Genomic DNA, 23250 nt, shown 5'->3' on the forward strand with positions numbered 1-23250 from the left:
CAGCGGCACGACCAACCGCCACAACAAAAAGGTACATTGTCCTCGCTGATTTTCCCAAAACATTTCCCTTGAAGCAACATTCAAAATTATTGACTTGAAAGGCAAGAAGTGCTTAAAACGTATGTGTATCTGGCACCGGTTACAGTACAAATATATGTAAATTTATTCCTTTTCTAGAAATTGTATTGGAGCCCGACATCGTCAGGGATCCATGCACTTCCCCTGCTCTGGAAAAACTCAGCTTGTGCTGTATTTGGTTTGCCTTCGATTCTCCTCGCCACTGTTTAGATTACTCATTTACAGTATACAGATCTGGTGGCAGAGGGAAGAGACCATGGATGGTGGGCTCAGGTGAGACCAGTGGAGGTTAGGGTTAGAGGGTCTGTGGCTAAGTCAGTTGCATCATTGTTGGGGGAATTTGATATTAGAGGCCGTTCGTTAAAGGCGGCGGAGAAGGCAAGCCAGGGGTTATGGCTGAAAAGAGAGCAGGGTAGTTGGGGTTGTAGGTTGGATGGAGATGTGTAATGCTGGAAAACTAGTCGCGGGTGGCTAGTAATGGGAAACAGCTGGCAGTGATTGAGGAGGCATGGCCTCTAGGGTGGTTTAAGTTGGTGGAGTGGTGCATTTGCACTTTCTGCTGGCAGGTATGGAGGTAAAGGTACAGCGTCTAGAAGGTATGTACCGAGCTCTGCTTTATCTGGTTGTTGAGTTAGCGGAGGTGCAGTATTTGTTGAGGGTGAAGGGAATCTAACATGTGTATGGAGGGGGGTGGGTCTGGGACGCCAGACTGCACTGTTGAGCCTTCTGGAGGTGTCGTGGGCCTAATTCAGTGAAACGCTGACGAAGGGAGGTGCCCACTTGACAACCTCAGTGAAATACTCATGTTGGTACCCTGCTGGTTTGGTTTGTTGGCTTGCTTGGTGAGTTAGGCTTGGTTTGTTGGTGGGTTGGAGGAAGGTAGTTAAGCTTCTTGGTCTCGGGTCGTAGGATGTGTTCTCTGGCTTCATGCTGTTGGTTGGACTGGGTCTTTGTGTACAGCTGTTGAAAAATACGCATGGGGTAGAACATCTTGTCCTGTGTGTCTTGAATGTTACGTTGATTCTTTATCGATAACTGTGAACGCCGCAGGGCTGCGGCGGCCCGGAGCCGTATTACCCTGTTACCAGTTCACTCGAACACACATCTTTGGACTGTGGGAGGAAACCCGAGTATCCCTTGCTCGTGATTGTTTTGAGTTTTTGCCGTTTAGCCTCCTTATGTAAAGCATGTACGTGAGTTATGTATTTACATTTATTAATTTAGGTGACGCTTTTCTCGAAAGTGACTTACAATGTTAGTCTGTCTACAGTTATCTACCCATTTATACAGCTGGGTAATGTTACAGGTGCAATTTAGGGTATGTACCTCGCTCAGAGGTACTACAGTTGGAGGCGGATCGACCTGCGACCTTTTGGGTCCAAAGGCAACGGCTCTAACCACCACACCGCTAGCTGTCCCAATGTATAAATTTCACACAGCTTCTTTACTGATGAAGGATCTGCCGGAATCTGCAATATTGGGAATTTGCAGCTTTTCTACATGGCTGTTGGTTAAGTAAAGAAATGTACGCAAACGTAGAAGTAAACAGTCGCACCTCGAGATGTGACCGTTGGAGTTACGAGAATTCCACTTCACGAGCGCTTTCTTCATAAATTCTCAAATGGGATGTCGGTGCACCGTCAGCACACTGGATGGCGCTCTGTTCCCTATTTTCCCAGTTGAACTGTTGAAAAAAACACTCTTAAATATCGATAAACTCTGCCGGTAGCTTCGTGGTTTCAGTGGAGCTTTTACGTAATTATTAGTTCTATGGCACGATTTCCATTACAAACATTCATCACTTTAAATAATTTAACATTTAAAACTGTAGCTACAATCGAATGTACCCATAAATGTTTCCTAAGTCAAAAAAACACAAAGCTAAATAACTCAATAAAAATCATGCAACTGAACATCCCAGGGTCAAGTGCAATGTGAAGCGATAGAGGCCCTGAGCAGGGTACTTACCCTGAACTGCTCTGAAAAAACATGACCCAGATGTATAAATGGCTGTCGTTGTACGTAGCTTAGTTTAGCAAACATTTTAACGTGGTTTGTTGAACCATCGGAGCAACCGCAATTACTGACCTGCAAAAATATAGAGGTTTTGTGTGATGCTATACATGCTGTGTGTATATATGGTACACCGACCACTTGTTCATATTTGACGTTTCCGTGATTGCGGTGGCACAGTGGGTAGCGCTGGCGCCTCAAAGCTGTAGGTTCGAATCTAGCTCCATCTGGGTGGAGGTTACATGTTCCATGTGCTTTATTTCTCATGTGCTATCCTCCTGGGATAGGCTTGGGACCCGCAATAACCCTGCACTCCAGTCAGTAGGTTTAACAAAAAACCAAACCGGGTGCAGGTTCCGCTTTTTGTGCAGTGGAAGTGGGTGGATCCACGAGGCCCCGCCCTACACTCAACATCCAATAGAATACCTCGAAGAGGGCTCCATTTGCATATGTCTAACCACTGCTGGTGCACCGAAAATTCGAAATGCTTCTTCCATTAAATGTCCAAAAAATTTAGCGCTGCTGAAAAGCAAGTGTTTTGAGAAGATGTTTAGGATTACTGGAGATTATTTAATACTGATGGATGGGTATGGACATGAAGTGTCTATAATAGACTATATGCTGACCAACAGAGATTGCAGAGAAACACCTGAGATGAGATGATTGATGGGCTTGATTCGGGGGGGGAAAAAACTTAAAATAAATGCTCACTCCTCTAATACAGCAGAGTTGGACAGAATACAGCAGGCCTGTTCAACTTTGGTCCAGGAGGACCGACTTCTGCAAGTTTTCCAGCGCTGTCGCGAAAGCGTTCAGTCGGTACAGAAAGTTTGAATGAGATGTTTACGTTGCTGCTACAAAAAAAAACTGGACTCTGTGGTCCAGCAACGCAGCTGAATATCCCTGTTTATAGCAACATCTGTTTGTTTGTCAGCCGCATGCAGTCTGTTTATTGTGTAGATTGCTGAAGACAGAAGGCAGCTATAATAGCAGAAATGCTGATTTGTTCTGTATTTCAAAGGTATTCTCAGCAGTTAATGATTAGTTAAAGGTATTATCACGTTGTCAGTGATTGATTTACAGAAAGCTTTGGCGATAGTTATTGATGCAATTGTTTGCCTTCCTAAAGTATGAAAGGCTAATTTATTAACCGTTTATGGCCAGAAGTGAAAATGCTTAAACGTTTCTTTATTTGGAAAATAATAGAGCTTTTGTGCAGCCTGTACCTCGTTTTAACAACCACCGAGGCCGTTCGGGCGAAGCGAAACAGGGTACACCTGTGAGTTCTTCCTGCTGTGGCCGTTGTTGGCTATTTGCATGTTCGCGGTCGTTGCCACATTCAGGCAGCGGTGCGGAGCCTACATGCGGATTTACTTTGAGACAACTGTCCTGAAACAGCTGTAAAACTATCAGTATAATGTACTGTTTCTTGTCTTTAAATGTGTTTGTGGCATTTTTACAGTGGATCCACATTCCTGCACTGGCCAAAAAAAAAACATTCTAATGCCAACTAGGTGTTTCCATGTAAGCGTGTGATTTTTTTTCCGAAGCACTTCCGTGATGAGCGTTGGCAAAGTGGTGCAGCGGGTGGCTCGAGTGCACAGGTTGAGGTTTATTGCTGATGTTTTTAATTTCTTCATCTGTTTGTTCTTTTCGTAGCCAGGGCGCCTCACAGCTCCAGCTCTATGGCTTTGAACCGAGGCTCGTCTCTCTGTCTCTCGGTTCACGCGTTCTCTCCGCGTTTCTGTGGGTTTGCCCAGGGTGTCGTTTCCTCCTACGCTCCACGCGCACGGTGCAGCCGATCTGGTGACTCCAAAGGGCCGTGCGAGTACCCTGCAGTGGCCTGGCGTGCTGTTAAGGGTGTCCCTTACCCCCTACCCCATGTCTCCAGGGATCGGCTTGGGATCACCTTCAACGGGACGGTCGTCCAAATGACTCCATGTAGTGGATGACCAGAAAAGACTGGGCTGTGTAAACCTCAGCCGGTTAGCAATCCGTTCCAAAACAGGACAGTGGTAATTAATAAGAAATGAATATTTAAAATCTAGGAGGTTTTCCATGTATTTCAAATCCCATAGCACCGTGTTTGGGACTGTGCCTTGATTCATCGATTCAAATGAATTTTTGCGTGGCTTCCTACTTGCATATCTCCGTCTGCCTCATTCAGGCAGGTATTTACCGGTGTGAAAACTGCTGTGTTAAGCGTGTTGTTGCAGTCCTCCTTTCCCTCTTATCAACAGCGATGTGCAACAGCGCCATAAAGGTAACCTGTTCCGGGTGTACCGCTCTATTAGAAGCACTCGGTACACCCCAGTGTCGTCCAAACCCTGAGCAGGCCGAGCAGTTGGAAAGAATCGATCTGTTCAGATCATTCCGTTTTCTGCCTCTTTCTCTGACCCACTCTCTGTGGAGTTGTAGCTCGGGCACAGAAAAGGGCGACCGAAGCACATATTCGGTGTGATTTTAAATGGAGCTTGATCACCTGTGAAGAGCGAGTCGTGAGCGAGGGACTTGGTTCATGATAAATAAGCGGCAAATTTAGATGGGGGTCTCTTGTATTGTAGTCTCGGCATCTCCGAGTGAGAATGCCATATGCTCCTTCCCTGTCCGTCACATTCTGGAACGCGCCGGTGTTGTCGGCAGAAAGTCGGCGTCCGGAGTGTCGGCGGGTGCACCCGCGGACGAGATGGAGCAGATGGCATATTTGAGATCTTACAGTGGATAATTAGTATTCACTAGATGGAAATGTGTCAGCGGGCCAAAAAATTCAGCTCGTTTATTTGCGTTTCCAGTTATCTTCGGTTCAGAAACGATGTCTAAAATGATCTGCCCGGGGAAAAACATCACCACAAATGCAATCTATAGAAATGAGACTTAATTCCATATTGTAAATTGACAGGAATTGAATGGTGAGCGGGTGTGTAAATGAATATGTTGGAGCGCATTTCCGACAAACCGCGAAGGGTAAGTAGGTACTGTGGCGCTGCTGAAATTTTACATCCAAGATGTGGTGAGTCATTCCGTGCTCTTTGTCATACCAAAGGCAGCTTTCAGGGTCTCTTCTCCATGAATCATTTGGCAGAGTGTGGTGTACAACATGACTCTAATCTTGTAGATTATGTTTTATTGGGCCTAATATTGCTGTTCTCAGGGTTTCTTGGAAAGATGAAGATGCGAGCCGAGATACGGCTCTTAATGGCGAGGCAGATAAGATACTCTCCGCAGGGTGCTGACGGGCCGCACACACCTCGGGCCATTCGACAAAACCGTTTTCGAAAAGAATTTTGTTTTAAGGGGAAAAAGACAGTAAAGCCACGAGTCGGGTAAATGGCTGCGACAGTCCTGTGCCTCATAGCTGGTAGTTTACTGCAGTAAAATGGTTTTAGTGTTGCTGATATTTCTTAAAATGACTTTGTTCTGGATTTTATTGTTGTTTGTTACCCTATACAATTAGAACTGAACATGCTTTATGGACATGATAAAACGGTCTCTTATCGGGCATCATACACCATATCGGTTTTTTCAGTGCGGAAATCTTACTTGAAACCTTGAAATAGACCTTCCTGGGTGGCGTTTACCTCTGTACACCACTGGCTTATTCATTGTAGAAATGAAATTTCATCTCGTACACATTTATAGACACTAAAAATAGTGGATATTGTGTAATTTAAAAGAGCCACTCAGTACACACACACTGCTATTGTGTTGCCAGTGTTGGCCAGATGCAACACAAGGTGTAATATAAGAAAAGTTTAGGTCACTTTAATATGATATGAATTTAATGGCACTTTGAAGCTGCCTCTTTTTTTTTTTGATCTGGTAAAATCGAGTGTTGCGGGAAATGGGGTGTTTGGGTGGGGGTACGGTAAACACCAGCTCGCCAAAAATAGAAAACGGCCCCGGCATCGTCCACGGCGTCGCCGGCTAAATATTAACAAAACAATTACCATGCCCTTTACCTGGGAGGAGACTGGCCCGCAGCCTCAGTCATTAGCAGAATGTACTCCTCCTTGGACCTGGTGAGATAGTGATGTTCACTGACTGCAGGGAAGGCCTATCAAGGAGGAGTGTGTGCTTCTGTGTGTACCTGAGTGCGGGAAGGTGTGAGCCAGGAGTGAGGTCACGTTCGTCGACGCGGTCGAGTCTCGCGCCCGCCGTCAGGTAGCCGACGATGAACTTGTCCGGAACCCTGGCGGACATGGAGATGGTGGACTACAGCGAGGCCCTAGACCCGGCCTTCACTACCCTCGAGTTTGAGAACCTGCAAGTGCTCGCCATGACCACGGGTGAGTCGCTCACCGACGCTGCCTCCGATGCCACCGGATTAGTGCGTGAGCGTGTTACAGGAAGGCGTGTTTTTGCACAGTCGTGCTCTTCAAGGCGTACCTGTGACTTGAAGTTCATTCACGCGCACATTTTGCTTATTAATATTATATGGACAGTATTTAATTACATTAGATTAAAATTTATATACCATTAGCAACCAAACACTTGATGCGTGCAGAAGAAATTAGTAGGATTGTCGGTCGTTGGTGGCTTCGTGCCTTAGGAGAAGGAGTTGGCTCTTGGTTTAACACCTTTTATAGATCTTATGTTTTGCTTCAAAATTTCCCTCCAATTAGACCTCTTTTCCACTGATAACCCTTAGAGAACCTATGATTACTCAGTAAACGTATTGGGCGACGTCATATACGTTTATTCGTTTAGCAGACGCTTTTCTCCGAAGTGACGTACGTCTCGAATACAATGTGAGCATTATGTTAATGTACATAATTTCATAATGTTCACTGTCAGAAAGAGACTTGGATGCAGATGCATGATTCTATATATTGTAATACTTGTATATTAAAATGACAACCTATATAATTGTTTTTCCTCAGAGGAAAAAACCCTTCAACAGAACCTATATTATCTACTCTGTAAACATATATTGAGTGGCAAAATGAAGGATTTTTTTGCAAATTCTTAAGTGAGATATTCAATCCCAAATATAACGAGCTACAGTTAATTTACGTTCACTGCAGTTTGCAAGAGTTAGTGAAAATGCCCTGCCTCCTGATGTAGTGTACCTGTTGAATGCTCACACTTACGGTTGTTCATCCTGCACTCTTTGGTTTGATCAACCAAGAGGCAATCATGTTTATTGATTACTGTGATTGGCACTGCAGTCAGTTTGTTGATTTAATGTGAGTATCACTGTTTCAACAGAAGCACTATTTGCACGGGTCATGAACAAATCTTGAGCTCTCTTCTGATCCCCGGCTCTAAATAGTGACCGGTACTAAACCTAAGATTTTCACAGAGCATTATACACACACACATCATCTGAAACCGCTTGTCCCATGCGGGGAGTGGGATCCTAACCCGGCAACACAGGGCGTAAGGCTGGAGGGGGAGGGGACACACCCAGGACGGGACACCAGTCTATTGCAAGGCATCCCAAGCGGGACTCGAACCCCAGACCCACTGGAGAGCAGGACCCGTCCAACCCGCTGCACCACCGCGCCCCCCACATTATATACAAATTAGTATCACTTATGTCTTTCCCATATGACAGTGAGATTTTATTTGAGGGCAAAAGCACACATGTATCTCGTAGACTGCTTAGGAGGCATCGGTTGAATGTGATCAAAAATGATATGTAATTTTTATATATTTTAGAGGGATCCTTAAACTGTACCATGGCTTTGTACGGAAAATAAGTGTGTAGCTACACGTATTTCATAGGTCACTGAATTATGTTTATACCGTTTTTAATGCTCAGCCTGTTTCAGACAGATTTGTTCATGATTTACTTTTCGGTGCCATTGCAGTGGTACCGTAACGTACCACTTGCGGAACTCGTAACCTTCGGGGCCACGGGACGCACTCGGGCTCTGTCTTCCTGCTTCGTCGCTGAGTCGTCGTTGGGCATGTAATAGTGTTCACGTCAGATGTAAATCACATGGAATTGTATCCCAAATTCACAAAATATTTTGTAATCAAGGCCTGCTCTTTTATTTCCTCCCCATTCTGATTTCCATCAGTGGTTTCAGATTTCTCATCTTTGTCATTGTGCTATGGTGTTATTTTATGCTGCTGGTTAATTCCAGCTCCTCTTTCACTGTTCAAGTCATAGGCATTTGATACAGCGCTTTCTCGCGCCATTATTCTCCAGGACTGGGGTTTGATCACACCCTCCTGCCAGTGCCTCACCTGTCCTCATACTTTGCTTAACTCCGCCCCTTTTCCTTGACCAGCCCAATCAACACCACTCTGGGCTGCCTGACTCCGCCCAGCTTCGCCCACTGCCGCACCTGACTTAGAAGTTTACATTCCCACATTTGCTTCCCTCTGCCTGTGATTTCAGATTCTTCCCCTGCTGAAGGTACCGGCGGGATGGGCGTCCCCATCGGTGACCTGAACGCTCTGTGCGCCATCTGTGGCGACCGGGCTACGGGAAAGCACTACGGGGCCTCCAGCTGCGACGGCTGCAAGGGCTTCTTCCGCCGCAGCGTCCGGAAAAACCACGCCTACTCCTGCAGGTGGGATCGCCTGCAAAGTGCGTTCTGTGGTGTGTGTCACAGCGAGGCTTCAGGCACCCGAACCAGAGCAGTCGAGCTGAGTGACATTTAGAAACATCTCACCTCCTTTTCCTTGAGCGCTAGGCAGGGTACGCCTCAACAGGGTGTCTGTCGGTCATTGCAAAGCTCTTTTTGTCATGTTTTCGTATTCGATTTCACGGTTCGTTTGTTTTACAGATTCAGCAGACAGTGTGTTGTGGATAAAGACAAACGAAACCAGTGCAGATACTGTAGGCTGAAGAAATGCTTCCGAGCGGGAATGAAGAAAGAAGGTATGTCTGCCTCTCTCTTTGTATGTTGCTGTTTGCAGGAAGGTTCCTACCTGCTGGAGTCCACTTTTTTTTCCCCCCCCCCACAATTTCATTATGTATTTTTTTCTACCTCTATGATTTACACTTAATTATTCTCTGATTACTCTTTATTATTCATTTTATGGTTTTCATTTGTGTTATTTTTACTCAATATATTTTGCTTGTTTGCTGTCCCTTGTTTTTAACGTCGTCGTCCCTTTTCCTTGTTTGCTTTGGAAATTTCTGGAATACCAAGCTCCTCTGTTTAGGAGGCCTTGGATGGTCTCTTCTATAGGTCCACGATGATGATAATGGAAGCTGTGGTTATATAAGTGGTGGTAGAGAGGCTGGAGCTGCGTGGCTGTCTTCAATGGGGTAACATCTGGGTAGTCTGCACACGTGTAACAAACCACGTTAAGCTTATTTCTGCCTTATTATTGGGACTCCAAAGAATGTGGAATTATCTGACGAACATCTGTTCCAACACCAGAATATAATAAGGCAAAATATAGGCAGTTTATACTGGAGCGATTTTGGTTGAAACCTCATTGTTCCTCATCAGCTGTGCAAAACGAGAGGGACAGGATAAGCACGAGGAGGTCGAGTTACGAGGACAGCAGCCTTCCTTCCATTCACGCCCTCATACAAGCTGACGTCCTCTCAAGACAGGTATGGTGGCAGCATGGTGAATGCCTTTCAGTTTCATAAGTATTCATCTAATTCTGAATGCATCCCTGGTTGTCTTAATGCATCACTGCTCTTTGTGTGAACATTTAAAGGCACTGAAATTTCCTTCAGTATGTATATATACACACACATACAGTACTGTGCCTAAAACTTTTGCACTTGGGAAAAAGCTGTGAAGTGAGGATGCTTCTAAAAACAATGCTCTTAACTTCCTGCAAAGCTTGGCTGGGTCCTGCTTTCTGGTGAATCTGGGGTTCGAGTCCCACTTGGGGTGCCTTGTGATGGACTGGCATCCCATCCTGGGTGTCCCCCCTCCCCCTCCAGCCTTAAGCCCTGTGTTGTTGGGTTAGGCTCTGCTTTGCCATGACCCCACTTGGGATAAGTGGTTTCAGACTCTGTGTGTGTGTGTGTGTATGTGTGTGTGTGTGTACGTACTTCGACATACAAAACCCTTACTGTAATACTGTTCCTTTTTGCAAAAGGAATGCTTGGAAATCTAAAATATGCTCTTTCTGCATTGACACTAATGCAGAAAACATGAAATTACCATCTAAAACAAGTATTTTTGTGAAACATCTAAGTGCCTAAGACTTTTTCACAGTACTGTGGCGCTTGAAGCGTGCGATCAAAATCCGATCACCTCTTGAGGTCATATTTATGCAGAACTAGAGAGAATTCTAAAGGTTTTTCAAACTTTCAAGCACCACTGTGTTTCTGAAATGTGTATTTTGGGAATATACTGAACCTAATAACATAAACTACTTTGGACAAAAGTGGTGGCTAAATGAAGAAACGGATTGAGCTGCAACGAAGTCACTGCAGTGAATCACCTCAATATGAAATGTTTTTGATTTAAAGTCACTTGCCACGAAACCTTACTCCATGAGGCAGCTAGTGACACAGAGTGTAAAGCTGCATCTTTAAACACTAAGAGCTCTGTTCAAATCTCACCACCTCCTGCAGTCCTGTTGATCAAGGTACTTTGTGGAGGAATTTTGCGCACATCTCACATTCATTGCAGCTTCGCCTTTATTCTTTGGTGAGTACAACGGTGATGAGCAGCATGCTGGGATTTTTTTTTTCTTTTTAAAAATACAAAAGATGGGCGGCTTATCAGTTTACAGCACGTTTTGGACTGTGGTCAGCTGTTGGACACAAGGGTGTCGTAACACAATATTTTGAAAAGGAAATAACGGCTGTGCAAGACATTGATGGAAACAGAGTGGATATTAGGGCATCAGGTGTATGCAGGGAAATGAAGCGCAACATGTTTTACAGCATAATTCAGTACTTTCCTTCAACTTACCCTGAACTGATAACAGTAAGAAAAATAACCCCGCTGGATAAATGGGTAAATAGCTTAACATTGTAAGTCATTTTGGAGAGCAAGTTGAGCGAAGAAATCAATGTAACTACGCTCAGACGTGCGTCACTGGGTGCAACTGGCTATCGAAGGATTTTGAGAATTGTTTATTGTTCAATGTGTGGCAGATATCGTCACCAGCGCACGTCCAGAGCGGTGACATCAGAGTGAAAAAGGTTGCCACCATCCCTGATGTGTGCGAGTCCATGAGGATGCAGCTCCTGGTCCTGGTGGAATGGGCCAAATACATCCCTGCCTTCTCTGAACTCCCACTGGATGATCAGGTGAGGCCCACTGCTGCTGGGTGAACGTCTTCAGAATGCCAGCTTGGTGATGATGGTCCCCTTTATTTTATTTTTCCCCAAGAAGACACATAATGGCACATGTTCATCCCCATAGGTTGCCTTACTGAGAGCTCATGCTGGAGAGCATCTGCTCTTAGGAGTCACCAAGAGGTCGATGCCATACAAAGACCTGCTGCTTCTAGGTGAGCATCTGTTGGAACTAATGACCTTCAGACATATATTATGGAAAATATATAATTTTGCTGTGGACTGCTTTGGCTAACGCTCAAACTCCCACTTGGCACTGCTATTTGCCAAGAAAAGTTGTCGTTTAAATGTGCAGAAATAGCTCAACTCACTTCAGTGTTAGGGCAAAAATATAAAAATAAAAGTTCTGAGCTTTTTTGAGACTTGTAAAAGACTAATGTTGAAGTAACATTGTGGTGTTGCGGCAACATTAGTCTGCTTAATGTATTAACACCAAATTAAATATTTATTGCTCCCAGTACTATTGCTATTACTGTTTATTATTAACAATTTTCTCCCAGGAAGTGACCACATCGTACCGCGGAACTGCCCAGAGCAGGAGATTTGTCGCTTAGCAGCGAGGGTTCTGGACGAGCTGGTGCTGCCTTTCCAGGAGCTGCAGATCGATGACCACGAATATGCCTGCTTGAAAGCCATCATTTTCTTTGACCCGGGTATGAGCACATTTAAATCCTAAATCACACAGAACTGTCCTGCCAGTGATTAGATCATAGGTTCTACATGTACTTTCTTGTAACAGTTTTCTCAAGCTATACATTGATTAATATAGGAAAAACCGGAAATGAACAAATAAGATTGTGGTTCTTGACACTAATGCTGCATTCCATCCTCTGCCAGACGCCAAGGGCCTGAGCAACCCGGGGAAGATAAAGCAGCTGCGCTACCAGATGCAGACGAGCCTGGAGGACTACATCAACGACCGGCAGTACGACTCACGGGGGCGCTTTGGCGAGTTGCTCCTGCTCTTACCTGCGCTGCAGAGCATCACCTGGCAGATGGTGGAGCAGCTGCAGGTGGTCAAACTCTTTGGCCTGGCCAAGATAGACAGCCTGCTCCAAGAGATGTTGCTTGGAGGTGAGGCACTAACAACCCTCCCCAGTTCCTGCTTCTGTTGAAATTTTAGCGAAGAACTTAGAAGCCTAGTGAACACGTTTGTAGGCCACTCCAGTACCGTAGCTGTCTCAAGCAGTACGTTAATTTCAGCGATCCAACGTCTTTCCCCGAGCGTGTATATAGACTTCAGTTTTACACAAGTGCAGAGCAATATTCACTTGCATTCACTATTGAGAGCTCATGCCCTGTGTTGTCATTTCCAGGTCCTGTCAATGAAATGCTCCATGCACCTCCTTCTTTGCAACCCAACCTGGTCCAGGAGCACCTCAGTGGCTCACCTGCAGTGGGTAGTAGCATGGTTGCCCCCCTGCACAGCCCACAGATCTGTGAGTACTTGACCCTTGCTTGTGATATTACCTCATTATTAATGAGACAAAAAGTGGATCTTGCTTAACACCAAAAAAGGTCAGTATAGCTAAGGTGACATCCAGTTAACCTTGGTGGTACTCCTGATGCTTGGGACCTGCTTGACTTACCATTTCCAGCACTGTCAACTTTTGCCATGTTTTGCAGCATCTCCTGAAACACCCCTGCCGTCACCCCCAGCAACTTCCAGTTTGGAGCATTACAAGCAGCCCCGGGGGGTCATAACTATGGCACCCAAGGAAAGCTCCCGCTTCCAGCAGCACATCACCTCCAAACAAGGAGATGCCTAACCTCTTCACAGCCTGCAGCCTTTTACTGTTCTGGTTTCATTGCTGTTCAGTGGAGCAGAAAATACCCATGTAAATAATTTATGGTATGACTTTGTGAAGTTTTTCCAAAAGCAGCTTTTAAAATGTTTAGTGTTTTCCAAGTGGTTTTATTCATTAGCATGAGCTAGGTTAACTAAATACTGTTATGCTTAAGTACCAATACAAATAATTAAGTGGCATTCTGATAAGCAGAGTAACAAAAAATACCCATCTTCAGAAGCAAATTTTTTTGTGTGGGTAATTTAATACATTCCTTAGTATGGCCTAAACTGTTCTACAGTAGCAGTGAGTAGAAACTAGTGACCAAGTTTGTGGTTAAACAAATCACTTTAACATAACTTATACAGCAGATGACAACTTTAGACATTGGAGCACAGCCAGCCATCATATTAATAGCCTGGAAGAAATACACATATGCAAGTAGAAATCTTTCACAAATATTTGGCAAAAACATACAAAATAGCAGTATTGTTAAAGAACACACATCTTTGCGATATGTCTTGCTTTACAACCAAGAATTTAAAGTGCACAATTGACAAATCCAGTCACATAAGGCATGAAGTGCTGGACCCACCACAAAAACATCAGGAATCAAAATTTGCAACTGGATGTTGCACTTTCACAATGTCAGTTTATGTTTTGTCATTTCTAAACAAAAAAAAGAACCAAGAAAGAGCACCATGTGCAACAGTGTCACACACATACACAATGCTCATGAAGAGCTTCAAAATGTAGGTACTAGGACAACTTACAATCGGCCCTGCATTTTGGATCATGTTTAAAAACAGATGAAATCAAATCTTACTCCACACTTAGTTCTGCTTTGTAGAGGAGGAACCTGTGTGAGTAAGAACTCCACATAGAAAAGCTACAGCAGTTCAAAAACGCTATAGATTTGTACAAATTGTAGGACACACACACACACTAAGTGCTGGTCTGTCAGTTTAACAAACAGATGGCAGAAGTCCACAGCCATTGAAATGAGCAATGGTTTTTCAAGAACTAAGCACTGCTAAATCAACTTAGATTTCTAAATTTAAATAAGGCAAAACAATTTAAACATTTTGGGTATACAAACTGTGCTCTATTAAAAACATTACATGCTACCTCACATTCACTTGAGACATTGTAAAATCTAGGCACATCATCAGGACACCCCCCCATACTAAAGAAGAAAAGTTTTCTTCCCTTACAAAAACACAGTGAGTCTGCTGAAATGAAGAATAAACAAAACTGCAATTTGTTCACTACTCCTGAACACTGCACACTCCATTCACAAACTTTGCATAAAAACAACAGGTAAGTGCAACTAAAATGGTTTGGAATCAATTTAACTGAACCTGTATGTTCACCATTTGATATCAAAAGATCTTATGTCTACAATGTACATTCTACAACTAAGTCTTTGGAATTGAAGATGTTTTCCCCACCAATATGTTCACAGGATTTAGCTATAAAAGAAAAAAAAAAAATCCTATACCTCTAAAAAATTAAAAGCCTTTAAGTATCTAGTGATGGAACATGTGTAATATGTAGGCAAAACGGCATTCATTACTTTGTACTTTAAAACTACATAAGAAATGATAAATGCTCAGTGACTTTCAAAAAAATGTGAATGCTTTGGCCCTCGAGGCAGTACAGTGGGGACTGTAGTGAGTTTAGCTAAAGTCACGGTTGGGGCACATCATTGGGGCCACCAAGGTCCACACATAGAGAGCGAGACATACCCAGCTGGAGGTCATCTTCACCCAGACGGCCGGCCACTTGCTCGTCATGGTGCTGTAGTCGGCATCAGGGCTACAGGGAGGGTGAACATTTTCTAAGAATCATGATCGACATCCTGGCACTCAACAAATGCATTCAGTTACCCCTGCAGTAAAGGCAATTGACCTGGGGAGGCCGGCTTTAGGCTCTGAAAGGAAAGCAGAAACCTGAACAAAACTCATGCGAATGCCACGTAAAATACAGGAAGATGATGGATACTAACAAACCAGCCATAAAACTCCTAAACTGATTATTATGAGGCTAGGTTTATATACTAAGATACAGACATTTATTTACCATTTATACAGCAGGATATTTTTACTATATTAATTGAGGGTGACTTCCGTAATCAAGGGTACTGTAGCAGGAGTGGAATTAAAACCCAGGCTCTTCAATTGCAAGGTGATGGCTATTACCGCTGCACTACCAGCAGCCCCCATGAAAATACTCTCTTATTATTACTGTCATTTTGATGCTTGGCTCATGTTTTCACACCTGAATTTGTCCACTGAAAAATAGGGATTGGATAACGGATACAAAGTGCAGCTTTAAAGAAAGCATTGGCTAAGAAAATTGTATTATAATTATACAAATATTTATATTATTAATAATAAAATCATCATCATCATCATCATCATCACTACTACTATTATTACATATTCGGAAAATAAGGCAGGCACACTGACCTGTACCAGTTGGTCAGCGTCATCATGATGTAGAGGGAGGCGAGGAAGAGCATGAGATGGAAGCAAGAGTAGCTGTACTGAACTGCCTCCTTCTCGTTGTCCTCCACCCGCCTCGGCCCTTGGCCCTGCTCTGCTTCGTCGGGGGTGCTCGCCCCCGAGTGGCTGTCAAGGATGACCATATCGTTGGACGCCAAAGTCAGCTTGTTCACCTGGCTGGTACTGGAAGAGCGGATGCTGCCAAGGGAAGAACACAATTCCCTGAGCACTGTGCTCCCGCTTACATTCTCAACCTCGACCCCAGTTCTCCTTCCTCTTCGTCTCCCTCACTTTAAACTTCACTGAAACGCTCCTTCTTTGAAAAGTAAGAAACGACTCTAAACTCATCCTGTGCAGACAGTAAAAATATTAACAATACTGATGGAGTGTAACAATACCATTTGACTACACTTCTTACTGAATTTCAGAGGAAATTTTGTTAAGAACCAGCAAATCATTAGGTAGTCATGGGCCAAACAGGGTAAACTGTGTAATGCGAGGTTGCGCAGCTTTGTGATCAGACCTGACGATTTTTCATTGCTTTGATGAATCGCAGGGGGTCACAGTAACAAACAGGCAGAGAGGGAACACTGAGAAGTTACAAATTCATCCATATACACAGAGCAAGGGGTCAAAGTCAAAAGGCTACGATATTTCACAGTTATAATATCAGCATGACCACCATGTAATAACTGCATGGCATCATACAGCCCTAGCTCAAAATGTCCAGAAGGGTGAGCAGATATTATACAATTTCTTAGAAGAATGATGCAGATGAAATGTTAATGGAAGAAATGTAAACACTTCCGTTACAGACATACAGAGCATGAACCTGCTTTTGGCCCTAATGGTTTAACTCACCTTGAGTACAGTATGCAGAGGACAAAAATGGCCAGTCCCACAATACTCTGGGCATCCCACCACGGTAGGTATGGTGCCGAGGGAACCGGCTCCTCCGTATCAATGATCTGGACGGCCGTCTGATTTTCCTCAGCGATGGGGGCCAGCGTGGGAGCAGCAATCTGCTGGAAGATGCTCAGCAGGCTGGGATTGCATTTACGCTCTGGAATGAGTGGGGGGTGGAAATCACTCTGTTCAGGAACGTGCAAAATGAACCTTTATTTATTTCTACTTCTAAATATTTCAAAAGGAAAAAACTAGCAATAAATTGCCACCAAATTTTACATCCCTTTTACCATATGTAGTAACATCAAGTATGATTGTAGATGGTCATCAAAATGTACAAATTAATAATACAAAGTGGAACAGCTGCACATCCTTTAAAATATCAATTGACAGTAATCGTCAAAACAGGCATTCATAAAACCTTTCCACTACATAATTATGCATTTAATAACCTCCTTTAAGGGAAAAAGCAGAGATACGTTTCAGTGTAATGAGGACAGTAAACAGGTGAGAGTCCCTCAATGAGAAAGGGAAAAGTGTGAAATAAACTAAAATAGTTCACGAAACATTGTGCAGTACAATGAAACCAAAGCCAGAGCTCCTGCACTAAAAGACCGAGGACCACATTCTGTGTGCAGATGATGTGCTGTTGGACTGGAAACGAGATTTTTAGCAATTAAAATAAAAGGCTTACAATATGCTATAGATGAAAAGCTACAGTTTCACTTATGCAGCTAAAGAATGTTAATAAGGACATGTATATGCATACATATGTATAACTTTAAGGGTTCTATTTTATTTGAGATGGGGAGGGGGGATTGTGGTACTATTGTATGGTTTGCTCATTGTCACACAATCAGTGGAGACAAGCAGCTCCCACCTTCACTGAAAACTGTATGAACGAGTCTCTCTAAAAAACAGCCTAAACCTGCGCGGCTTCCTGGCGTTGTAATATCGACAAAACATCACAGTCATTTTCCGTGCGGGTCGGGGCTGCGTGATCACGGGCTGCTGTAAAATCAGCGCCGCTTTGCACCGAGAACTCACCGGGTTCGTTGGTGATGGCTGACCACGTCAGATACATGGTGTATAGGGTTATGATGGAGGACTGCAGCAGGCCGGAATGCGGATGGGCTTCCTACACACACACACACACACACACACACACACACACACACACACACACACACACACACACACACACACGAGTTAAATTTAATACAACCCTTGGCAACCGTTTCCAAACTGTACAAACTCCACTTCAGCACCGGAATCCACTGGTACCAGTTTCCCTTTAATTAGTGTAAAATTACTATTAAACATAAGTATAAACATTTCTAAATAACGGGAATCATGTAGTTTTGTCAAACTGCCTGACACCCAAAAATCGTCTGGGAACCAGAGACATGCACGCAACACCCAAAGAGTGGAGAGGTCCTCCTGACACCCGCCCCCAGGTCAAAAGTCACCCTCACCTGTACTTTGGGCAGGATGGAAACAACTGAGGCCCCGAAACACAAGAGCATGTTGAAGCTGATGAAGAACTTGTTGAGCCCACAGCCCTCAGGATGAGTGTAGAACACAAAGAGCAGAACAATGGCCACCAGGGAGAGAACGTAGCACAAGCCCGTCATCAAGAGCAAAGCTGGAAACCAAGCAAAACAACAAGAAGAAAAATTCCATCTCGTTCACGCACTGAGCTTTGGGGATGTGTTTCGGAAAGGAACAGTGAACCAAAAGGCACCCGCTCGAGGCAGCGTTTAGGAGGGACCCACCGGCATACCAGCCCCGGGAGTTGCCCTCCTCCATCTTGTCCACCCAAGATTCATTCCACGAGTGGGCAAAGTCCACCAGGAGAACAAGCTGGATGAGGATAAAAATGGATGCTCCACCGATCGCTGTAACGAACCAACCTGCAAACACAGGGTTCATGAGAAATAATACAGCTTTATTATTACTGTAACTGCTTCAGATGCTTTACAGCATTTACTTCATCAGCTGGGTATTTGCTATAGCATTTAGAGTACGGTACCATGCTTACCGGTTCAGCTACACAGCCTTGTGTCGGATTTAAACTTACAACCTTAGAGATACTTAACCTAGAGTGTTACCAGATGTGTACGTTGTATGCAGTGAGGAAAATACATGATACAATGGAAGTGAGGATCCTTACCACGTGTGAAAGCCCCATCTGGTATGTAAAAGGCACCAACTGTAATAGCAATTATGGCAGCAATCTTAAAAAACCAAAACCTGCACAAAAAAAAAAAAAAAAAAAAAAGTTTTAGTGCTACGAGTTGGATAAACTCTCGAGTAAACTAACAGTCACATTCATCCAGCGAAAGAAAGGAGCCCTTTCTCATCTCAGCGTGCTGATCATATGACACTGGAATTTGCTTTGGGAACTTAGCACTGCTTCACCATGGGATTTACTGCCTTTGCAAAGGAACAGGAATCTCCATTATGTTCAAACACCCTAACTCGTTTTGCCCATGAACTTCTCTTTTTGTTTGATTGATTGATTGATTGACTGACTGACTTACCCATTGTGGACAGCTGCTCGGGGATCCCGGCTGTTTCTAACATTGAGCATAAGCAAGAAAAACAACAGGAAAAACATGGCCATGCCGAAGCAGATGCGGTACACTGCCTTGTAGCCCACAAAGATCTCACAGTTGACGCTGCCATGGATGCCGGGTATGGAGGAACCGACGCCTCCTTCGCAGAAGCCTGGAATCTGCACATGGAGAGAGGTACAGGAACAGCTTTTACCCCACTGCCGTAAGAGTATACAACACTCACCAATGTGCCACTTTTTATAACTAGAGTTGGACTGCTCCTTCCAAGCACATTGGTAGATTACAGTGTCACTTTAAGCATTCTCATGTTCTGAGTTCTCTGGCTGTCTACTGTTATTCATTGTTACCGTTATTTATTATTGTCATTAGTATTACTCATTGTCATTGTTTTGTGCAGTATTTCTATTGTTTTTGTCCACAGTCTGTGGAGAAGCATTCAAGAAGAGTTTCATGATACTTGTACATGGTACTTGTACCTATGACAATAAACGTGAACGATCCTATATATTGCTTATGTTATGTATTGTCATTTTTATTATGACATAACTTCTGTACGTTATTATTCATTTGGTATTTAGCTGACTCTTCTTCACAGTCTCACAGCATTTGACTCATTTATACAGCTGTGTTTTTACCTTGATCAGTGGTACTACAGCAGTAGCGGAGAATGCGGTTTGAGCTGGCAGCTTTCACGTAAAAGTGTAAGCACATGTTCTTAACCACACTTACATGCTGCATCCGCTGAAAAGTAAACCATGTGACTGAACTGGTGTCACCTGTGGAACCGCTACAGTGACGACAATGCCCTTAGATCATTCTGACCGAGATCATTCTTTATGTGACATTGGTCCCGGCAGCAGCGATGTTGGATGCGGGCTTGATCCTCAGCTGGGTCAGGCCTACCACGAGTACCTTTTTGAGCTGGTGCTCGATGCCCGGAGACAGCATTATGCAGGCAACGATGGTCCCCAGAAGCAGGAGGAAGGCGTAGATGATGCGGGTCACCGTGGAGTTCCTGCTATTGGGGCAGCATCTGCACAGCAGACATGTCGCGCCACTGCAGAGGCATGGAACCTGTGTGGTCACACACACAGCGATCAAATTAGCTGTGGTCAGCCAGCGGTCACCTGCACGCTTCAGCCTTCTGCGTTGCGTTCCCATGCTGAGCAGTAGGTCGAAGGGGAGCAGAGCCCCTGCAAATTGTTCCGACATGGAAAACCAAGAGAAAAAGTCATCATTTCAAAAGCAATTCACCGAAGGAGACATTTCGGGTGGGGTGGGGGTAAAGGGGGGGAAAAAAAAAAAAAAAAAAGAAGACATTTTGTGATATATATGTCTGAAACAGGTGGCTCGTGGGCTCTGTTGCTTTAAGACCAAGTCCAACACCAGTGTGTGCTGGAGAGGATTGTAAACAACTTCTTAACGCTAAACCCAGCAGGGAAGGTCAGTGCCGCTTGGGCACATTTGATAATCGACAACACACTCCCCACAAACACCTAGCACTCGGACAAAGCCCGTCTGCAGCTGATAGCCCTAACATGTCACATGTCAACGAAGAGGAGCGCGAAAGACAAACTGTGTTCTGTGCTCTTGTCCACAAGCAATGTCATGTTCTGGCAAGAGAGCAGCGAGCCCATGTGTTCAAAGAGGATGTGGTAAAGGGTTTGGTGTGCAATGTGCAGACGATGAGGTTTCCCGCAAAACACACTTTTTTTTTTTTTATCGGTTACAAATGTCCAAAACCGTGCCATCCTCCTCTACCAGAACTGACTGACCTTCACGTAACCACTGCAGTCAAAGCTTACCTGCTTTCTTATAGGTATCAATTTAGAAGTGAGTTTGATAAACACCAACGTCATCTTTTTTTGCTGAAGAAAAAAGAACCGAGAGAAGAAAAGGAGCACAAAAGAGCCCAAGAGGAAGACAAAGCCCACTAAGGAGCTCCACTCCAGTTCACTGTGTGGCTGGAAAAGTGACCTTTTCCTGACTGAGCCCATGGGCCATTAAACTGTACTCCCAATCTAACGTGTAAAAGCACAACACTAATTATTTATGTTATGGCATGTACATTTAAATGTATTCATTTAGCAGACACTTTTGTCCAAAGAGAGTACATCTCAGCAAAAGTACAATTTATGCATTACATTAGAGAAGGAGACATAGCTGCAGACATGATGAAAAGTCTCAAGCAAACCTAGTTTGTTCCCTACCACTTGCTTCACCGAGGTTCATCGTTCGAGTAGGTGCATAAAACATAGACAAATCCTGATACCCTCCTACCAATTTTTTTTTTTTTTTTTACATAAGATACACAAAGAAGAAAATAGAATGCAAGAATAGTGGCTGTATGTATCTGCCAGGGGATGCTCATGATGAAGTAACTAAGTAGTTATGGTGCGTGAACATTTACACCGTACATGAGCTTTGTTGTTGTTATTATGAGGACTGCAAGAAATTATAACTAATAATAATTAGTAAGAGTAATAACATAAACCTAGCAATAACATTTAGTGGCAGAATCGTTTGTAATAAGGATTTTTTCCACAAGCCTTCAGCCACATCGACACTGAGGTGTTTCTCCTGTCCTCGTGACGGAATGAACCCCCGGCCGCACTAATCCTATTTATCCCCCAGAGCTCCATTAATATTAACCCTTTTCCACCTTTCCACGCACGGACACCGTTTTCCCCGTGTTTTAACACACGGAACCACGGTGAATAGGCGCAGCTTTCACTTCCCCTTCAACACCGCAACGCAAGGAAAGTGCCGTAGTTTTCGGTTTCACTGGAAAACGAAACGGATTCCGGCTCGCAGGGTCACGCGACGCCCGCGCGACGACACTCGCCGCGCTCCTTTCAGATCTCTCTGCACTCCTTTATCGTGCCACGCCGCCCCAAACCTGTTGATCGGGCGGCTCCAGGTCATCCACTGTGCAGAGGCTGATCTCACCACAGCACAGGGTTCGGGTCGCGGCGCCGCTGCTTACCCAGCTGGCCACGGAGAAGGCACCCAAGACCGTTCCCATCCTGCCGCTTCACCCGCACCGCACTGCCGCCGTCCTCCGCTCGCTCGCTCACTGACTCACTGCGCCCTCCGCTGCTCTCCTGTCCAACCGTGATCACACCTCTGCTCTAACACTTTTTGAGAACTCTTATGTTCCAGCCCTAAAATATACAATCACAGCAATATTAAACAGAGACTGAGGATCAACAGAACACACTTAAGTCTTGAGCCCAAGAGCAGACACGCACCGGGTAGCGCTCACCACCGCCAAGAAAATTCTACTGCGTCAAACCGAGGTGACGTCACCGCGCTTGATTGTCTTTTTCCTCGGGCGAAGCCACACCTCTGTGTGACGTCATCGTGCTTGGGCCAGATCCATACAAGTTGACTGTATCGTTGTAACCGTACGGTAACAATAAATTGGCACTTTTCACTGAGTGACAAAACTTGGATGATCTCAAATAAATATTCTATAACTAATGAGGTTAAGGAGGTTTTCATATATCACTCCATAGAATCTACGTAAAGACCCTTGAAGGCTTGTGCATGAATTTAAAGTGGATAAAGAAAAGGGCGCTTTTGTGCTTTTTGTAGGCCTGAAACCAACATTTTTTTTTGGTTATGTACCTTGGTGAAAATTCTTTGTTTTGAGCTGCAGTAAAGTAGTAATACTGTCAGTTTGAAACCTTTTGATTTTTGATTTTTCGCTGAAACAGTCACGTGGTTCCGTGCTGGTTGGTACTTGGATTGGAGGCCGCCGGAGAGTACAGTACCAGGTGTTGTACGCGTTTCCCACCACTGCTCCGCCAGGGGGCGCTATTTAGCCGTTCCATCTTCATATCCTTCATACGCCTCATCACATCATTTACTTTAAAGAATCTTGATTACTGTTTTCGTACTGCTAAAGCTTACATAATTAGTGCTTTTTGTTACTCATATATATCAATGTTTTAACTTCACTGATTGTCAAAATAATGTTAATTTACTCTGAATTTACTCCATGGCTAGCATATTTATTATGCTTATGTTCAACAAGCTGGAAAGCATATCCTTTACTCAAACTGAACAATCATTAACTGCATTTAATTGCTGCCAGTTGTTTCCAGAGGTCCCACCTGCCCCTGGTTAGTCAGGCTGCAAAC

The 23250-nt window shown here is 44.2% G+C and overlaps 2 protein-coding genes across 3 annotated transcripts; one reads left to right on the forward strand and one right to left on the reverse strand.

Annotated features, from left to right (window-relative positions):
- Positions 1-4763: 4763 nt before the first annotated feature.
- LOC108936570 (hepatocyte nuclear factor 4-alpha-like) lies at positions 4764-13848 on the forward strand. 2 transcript variants are annotated; one of them, XM_018756011.2, is made up of 11 exons: positions 4764-5055; positions 6139-6377; positions 8441-8615; positions 8832-8926; positions 9507-9613; positions 11123-11278; positions 11394-11481; positions 11827-11979; positions 12164-12400; positions 12643-12765; positions 12953-13848. In XM_018756011.2, the coding sequence occupies exons 2-11, from the start codon at positions 6263-6265 to the stop codon at positions 13093-13095; spliced, it is 1392 nt and encodes a 463-aa protein (XP_018611527.1). In that variant the 5' UTR covers positions 4764-5055; positions 6139-6262; the 3' UTR covers positions 13096-13848. The 2 variants fall into 2 exon arrangements, with proteins under 2 accessions (XP_018611527.1, XP_018611526.1); XM_018756010.2 differs by lacking the exon at positions 4764-5055 and having other exon boundaries at positions 5380-6377.
- Positions 13849-14757: 909 nt separating this feature from the next.
- On the reverse strand, positions 14758-22413 carry serinc3 (serine incorporator 3). Its single transcript, XM_018756009.2, has 11 exons — positions 22371-22413; positions 22092-22269; positions 20018-20179; positions 19070-19263; positions 18700-18779; positions 18302-18439; positions 18002-18171; positions 17574-17664; positions 16482-16683; positions 15585-15818; positions 14758-14931 (listed from the first exon to the last, which is right to left on the reverse strand). The coding sequence occupies exons 2-11, from the start codon at positions 22128-22130 to the stop codon at positions 14793-14795; spliced, it is 1449 nt and encodes a 482-aa protein (XP_018611525.1). The 5' UTR covers positions 22131-22269; positions 22371-22413; the 3' UTR covers positions 14758-14792.
- Positions 22414-23250: the final 837 nt, after the last annotated feature.

Source organism: Scleropages formosus, chromosome 24 (assembly GCF_900964775.1).
Source record: "Scleropages formosus chromosome 24, fSclFor1.1, whole genome shotgun sequence".
NCBI lineage: Eukaryota > Metazoa > Chordata > Actinopteri > Osteoglossiformes > Osteoglossidae > Scleropages > Scleropages formosus.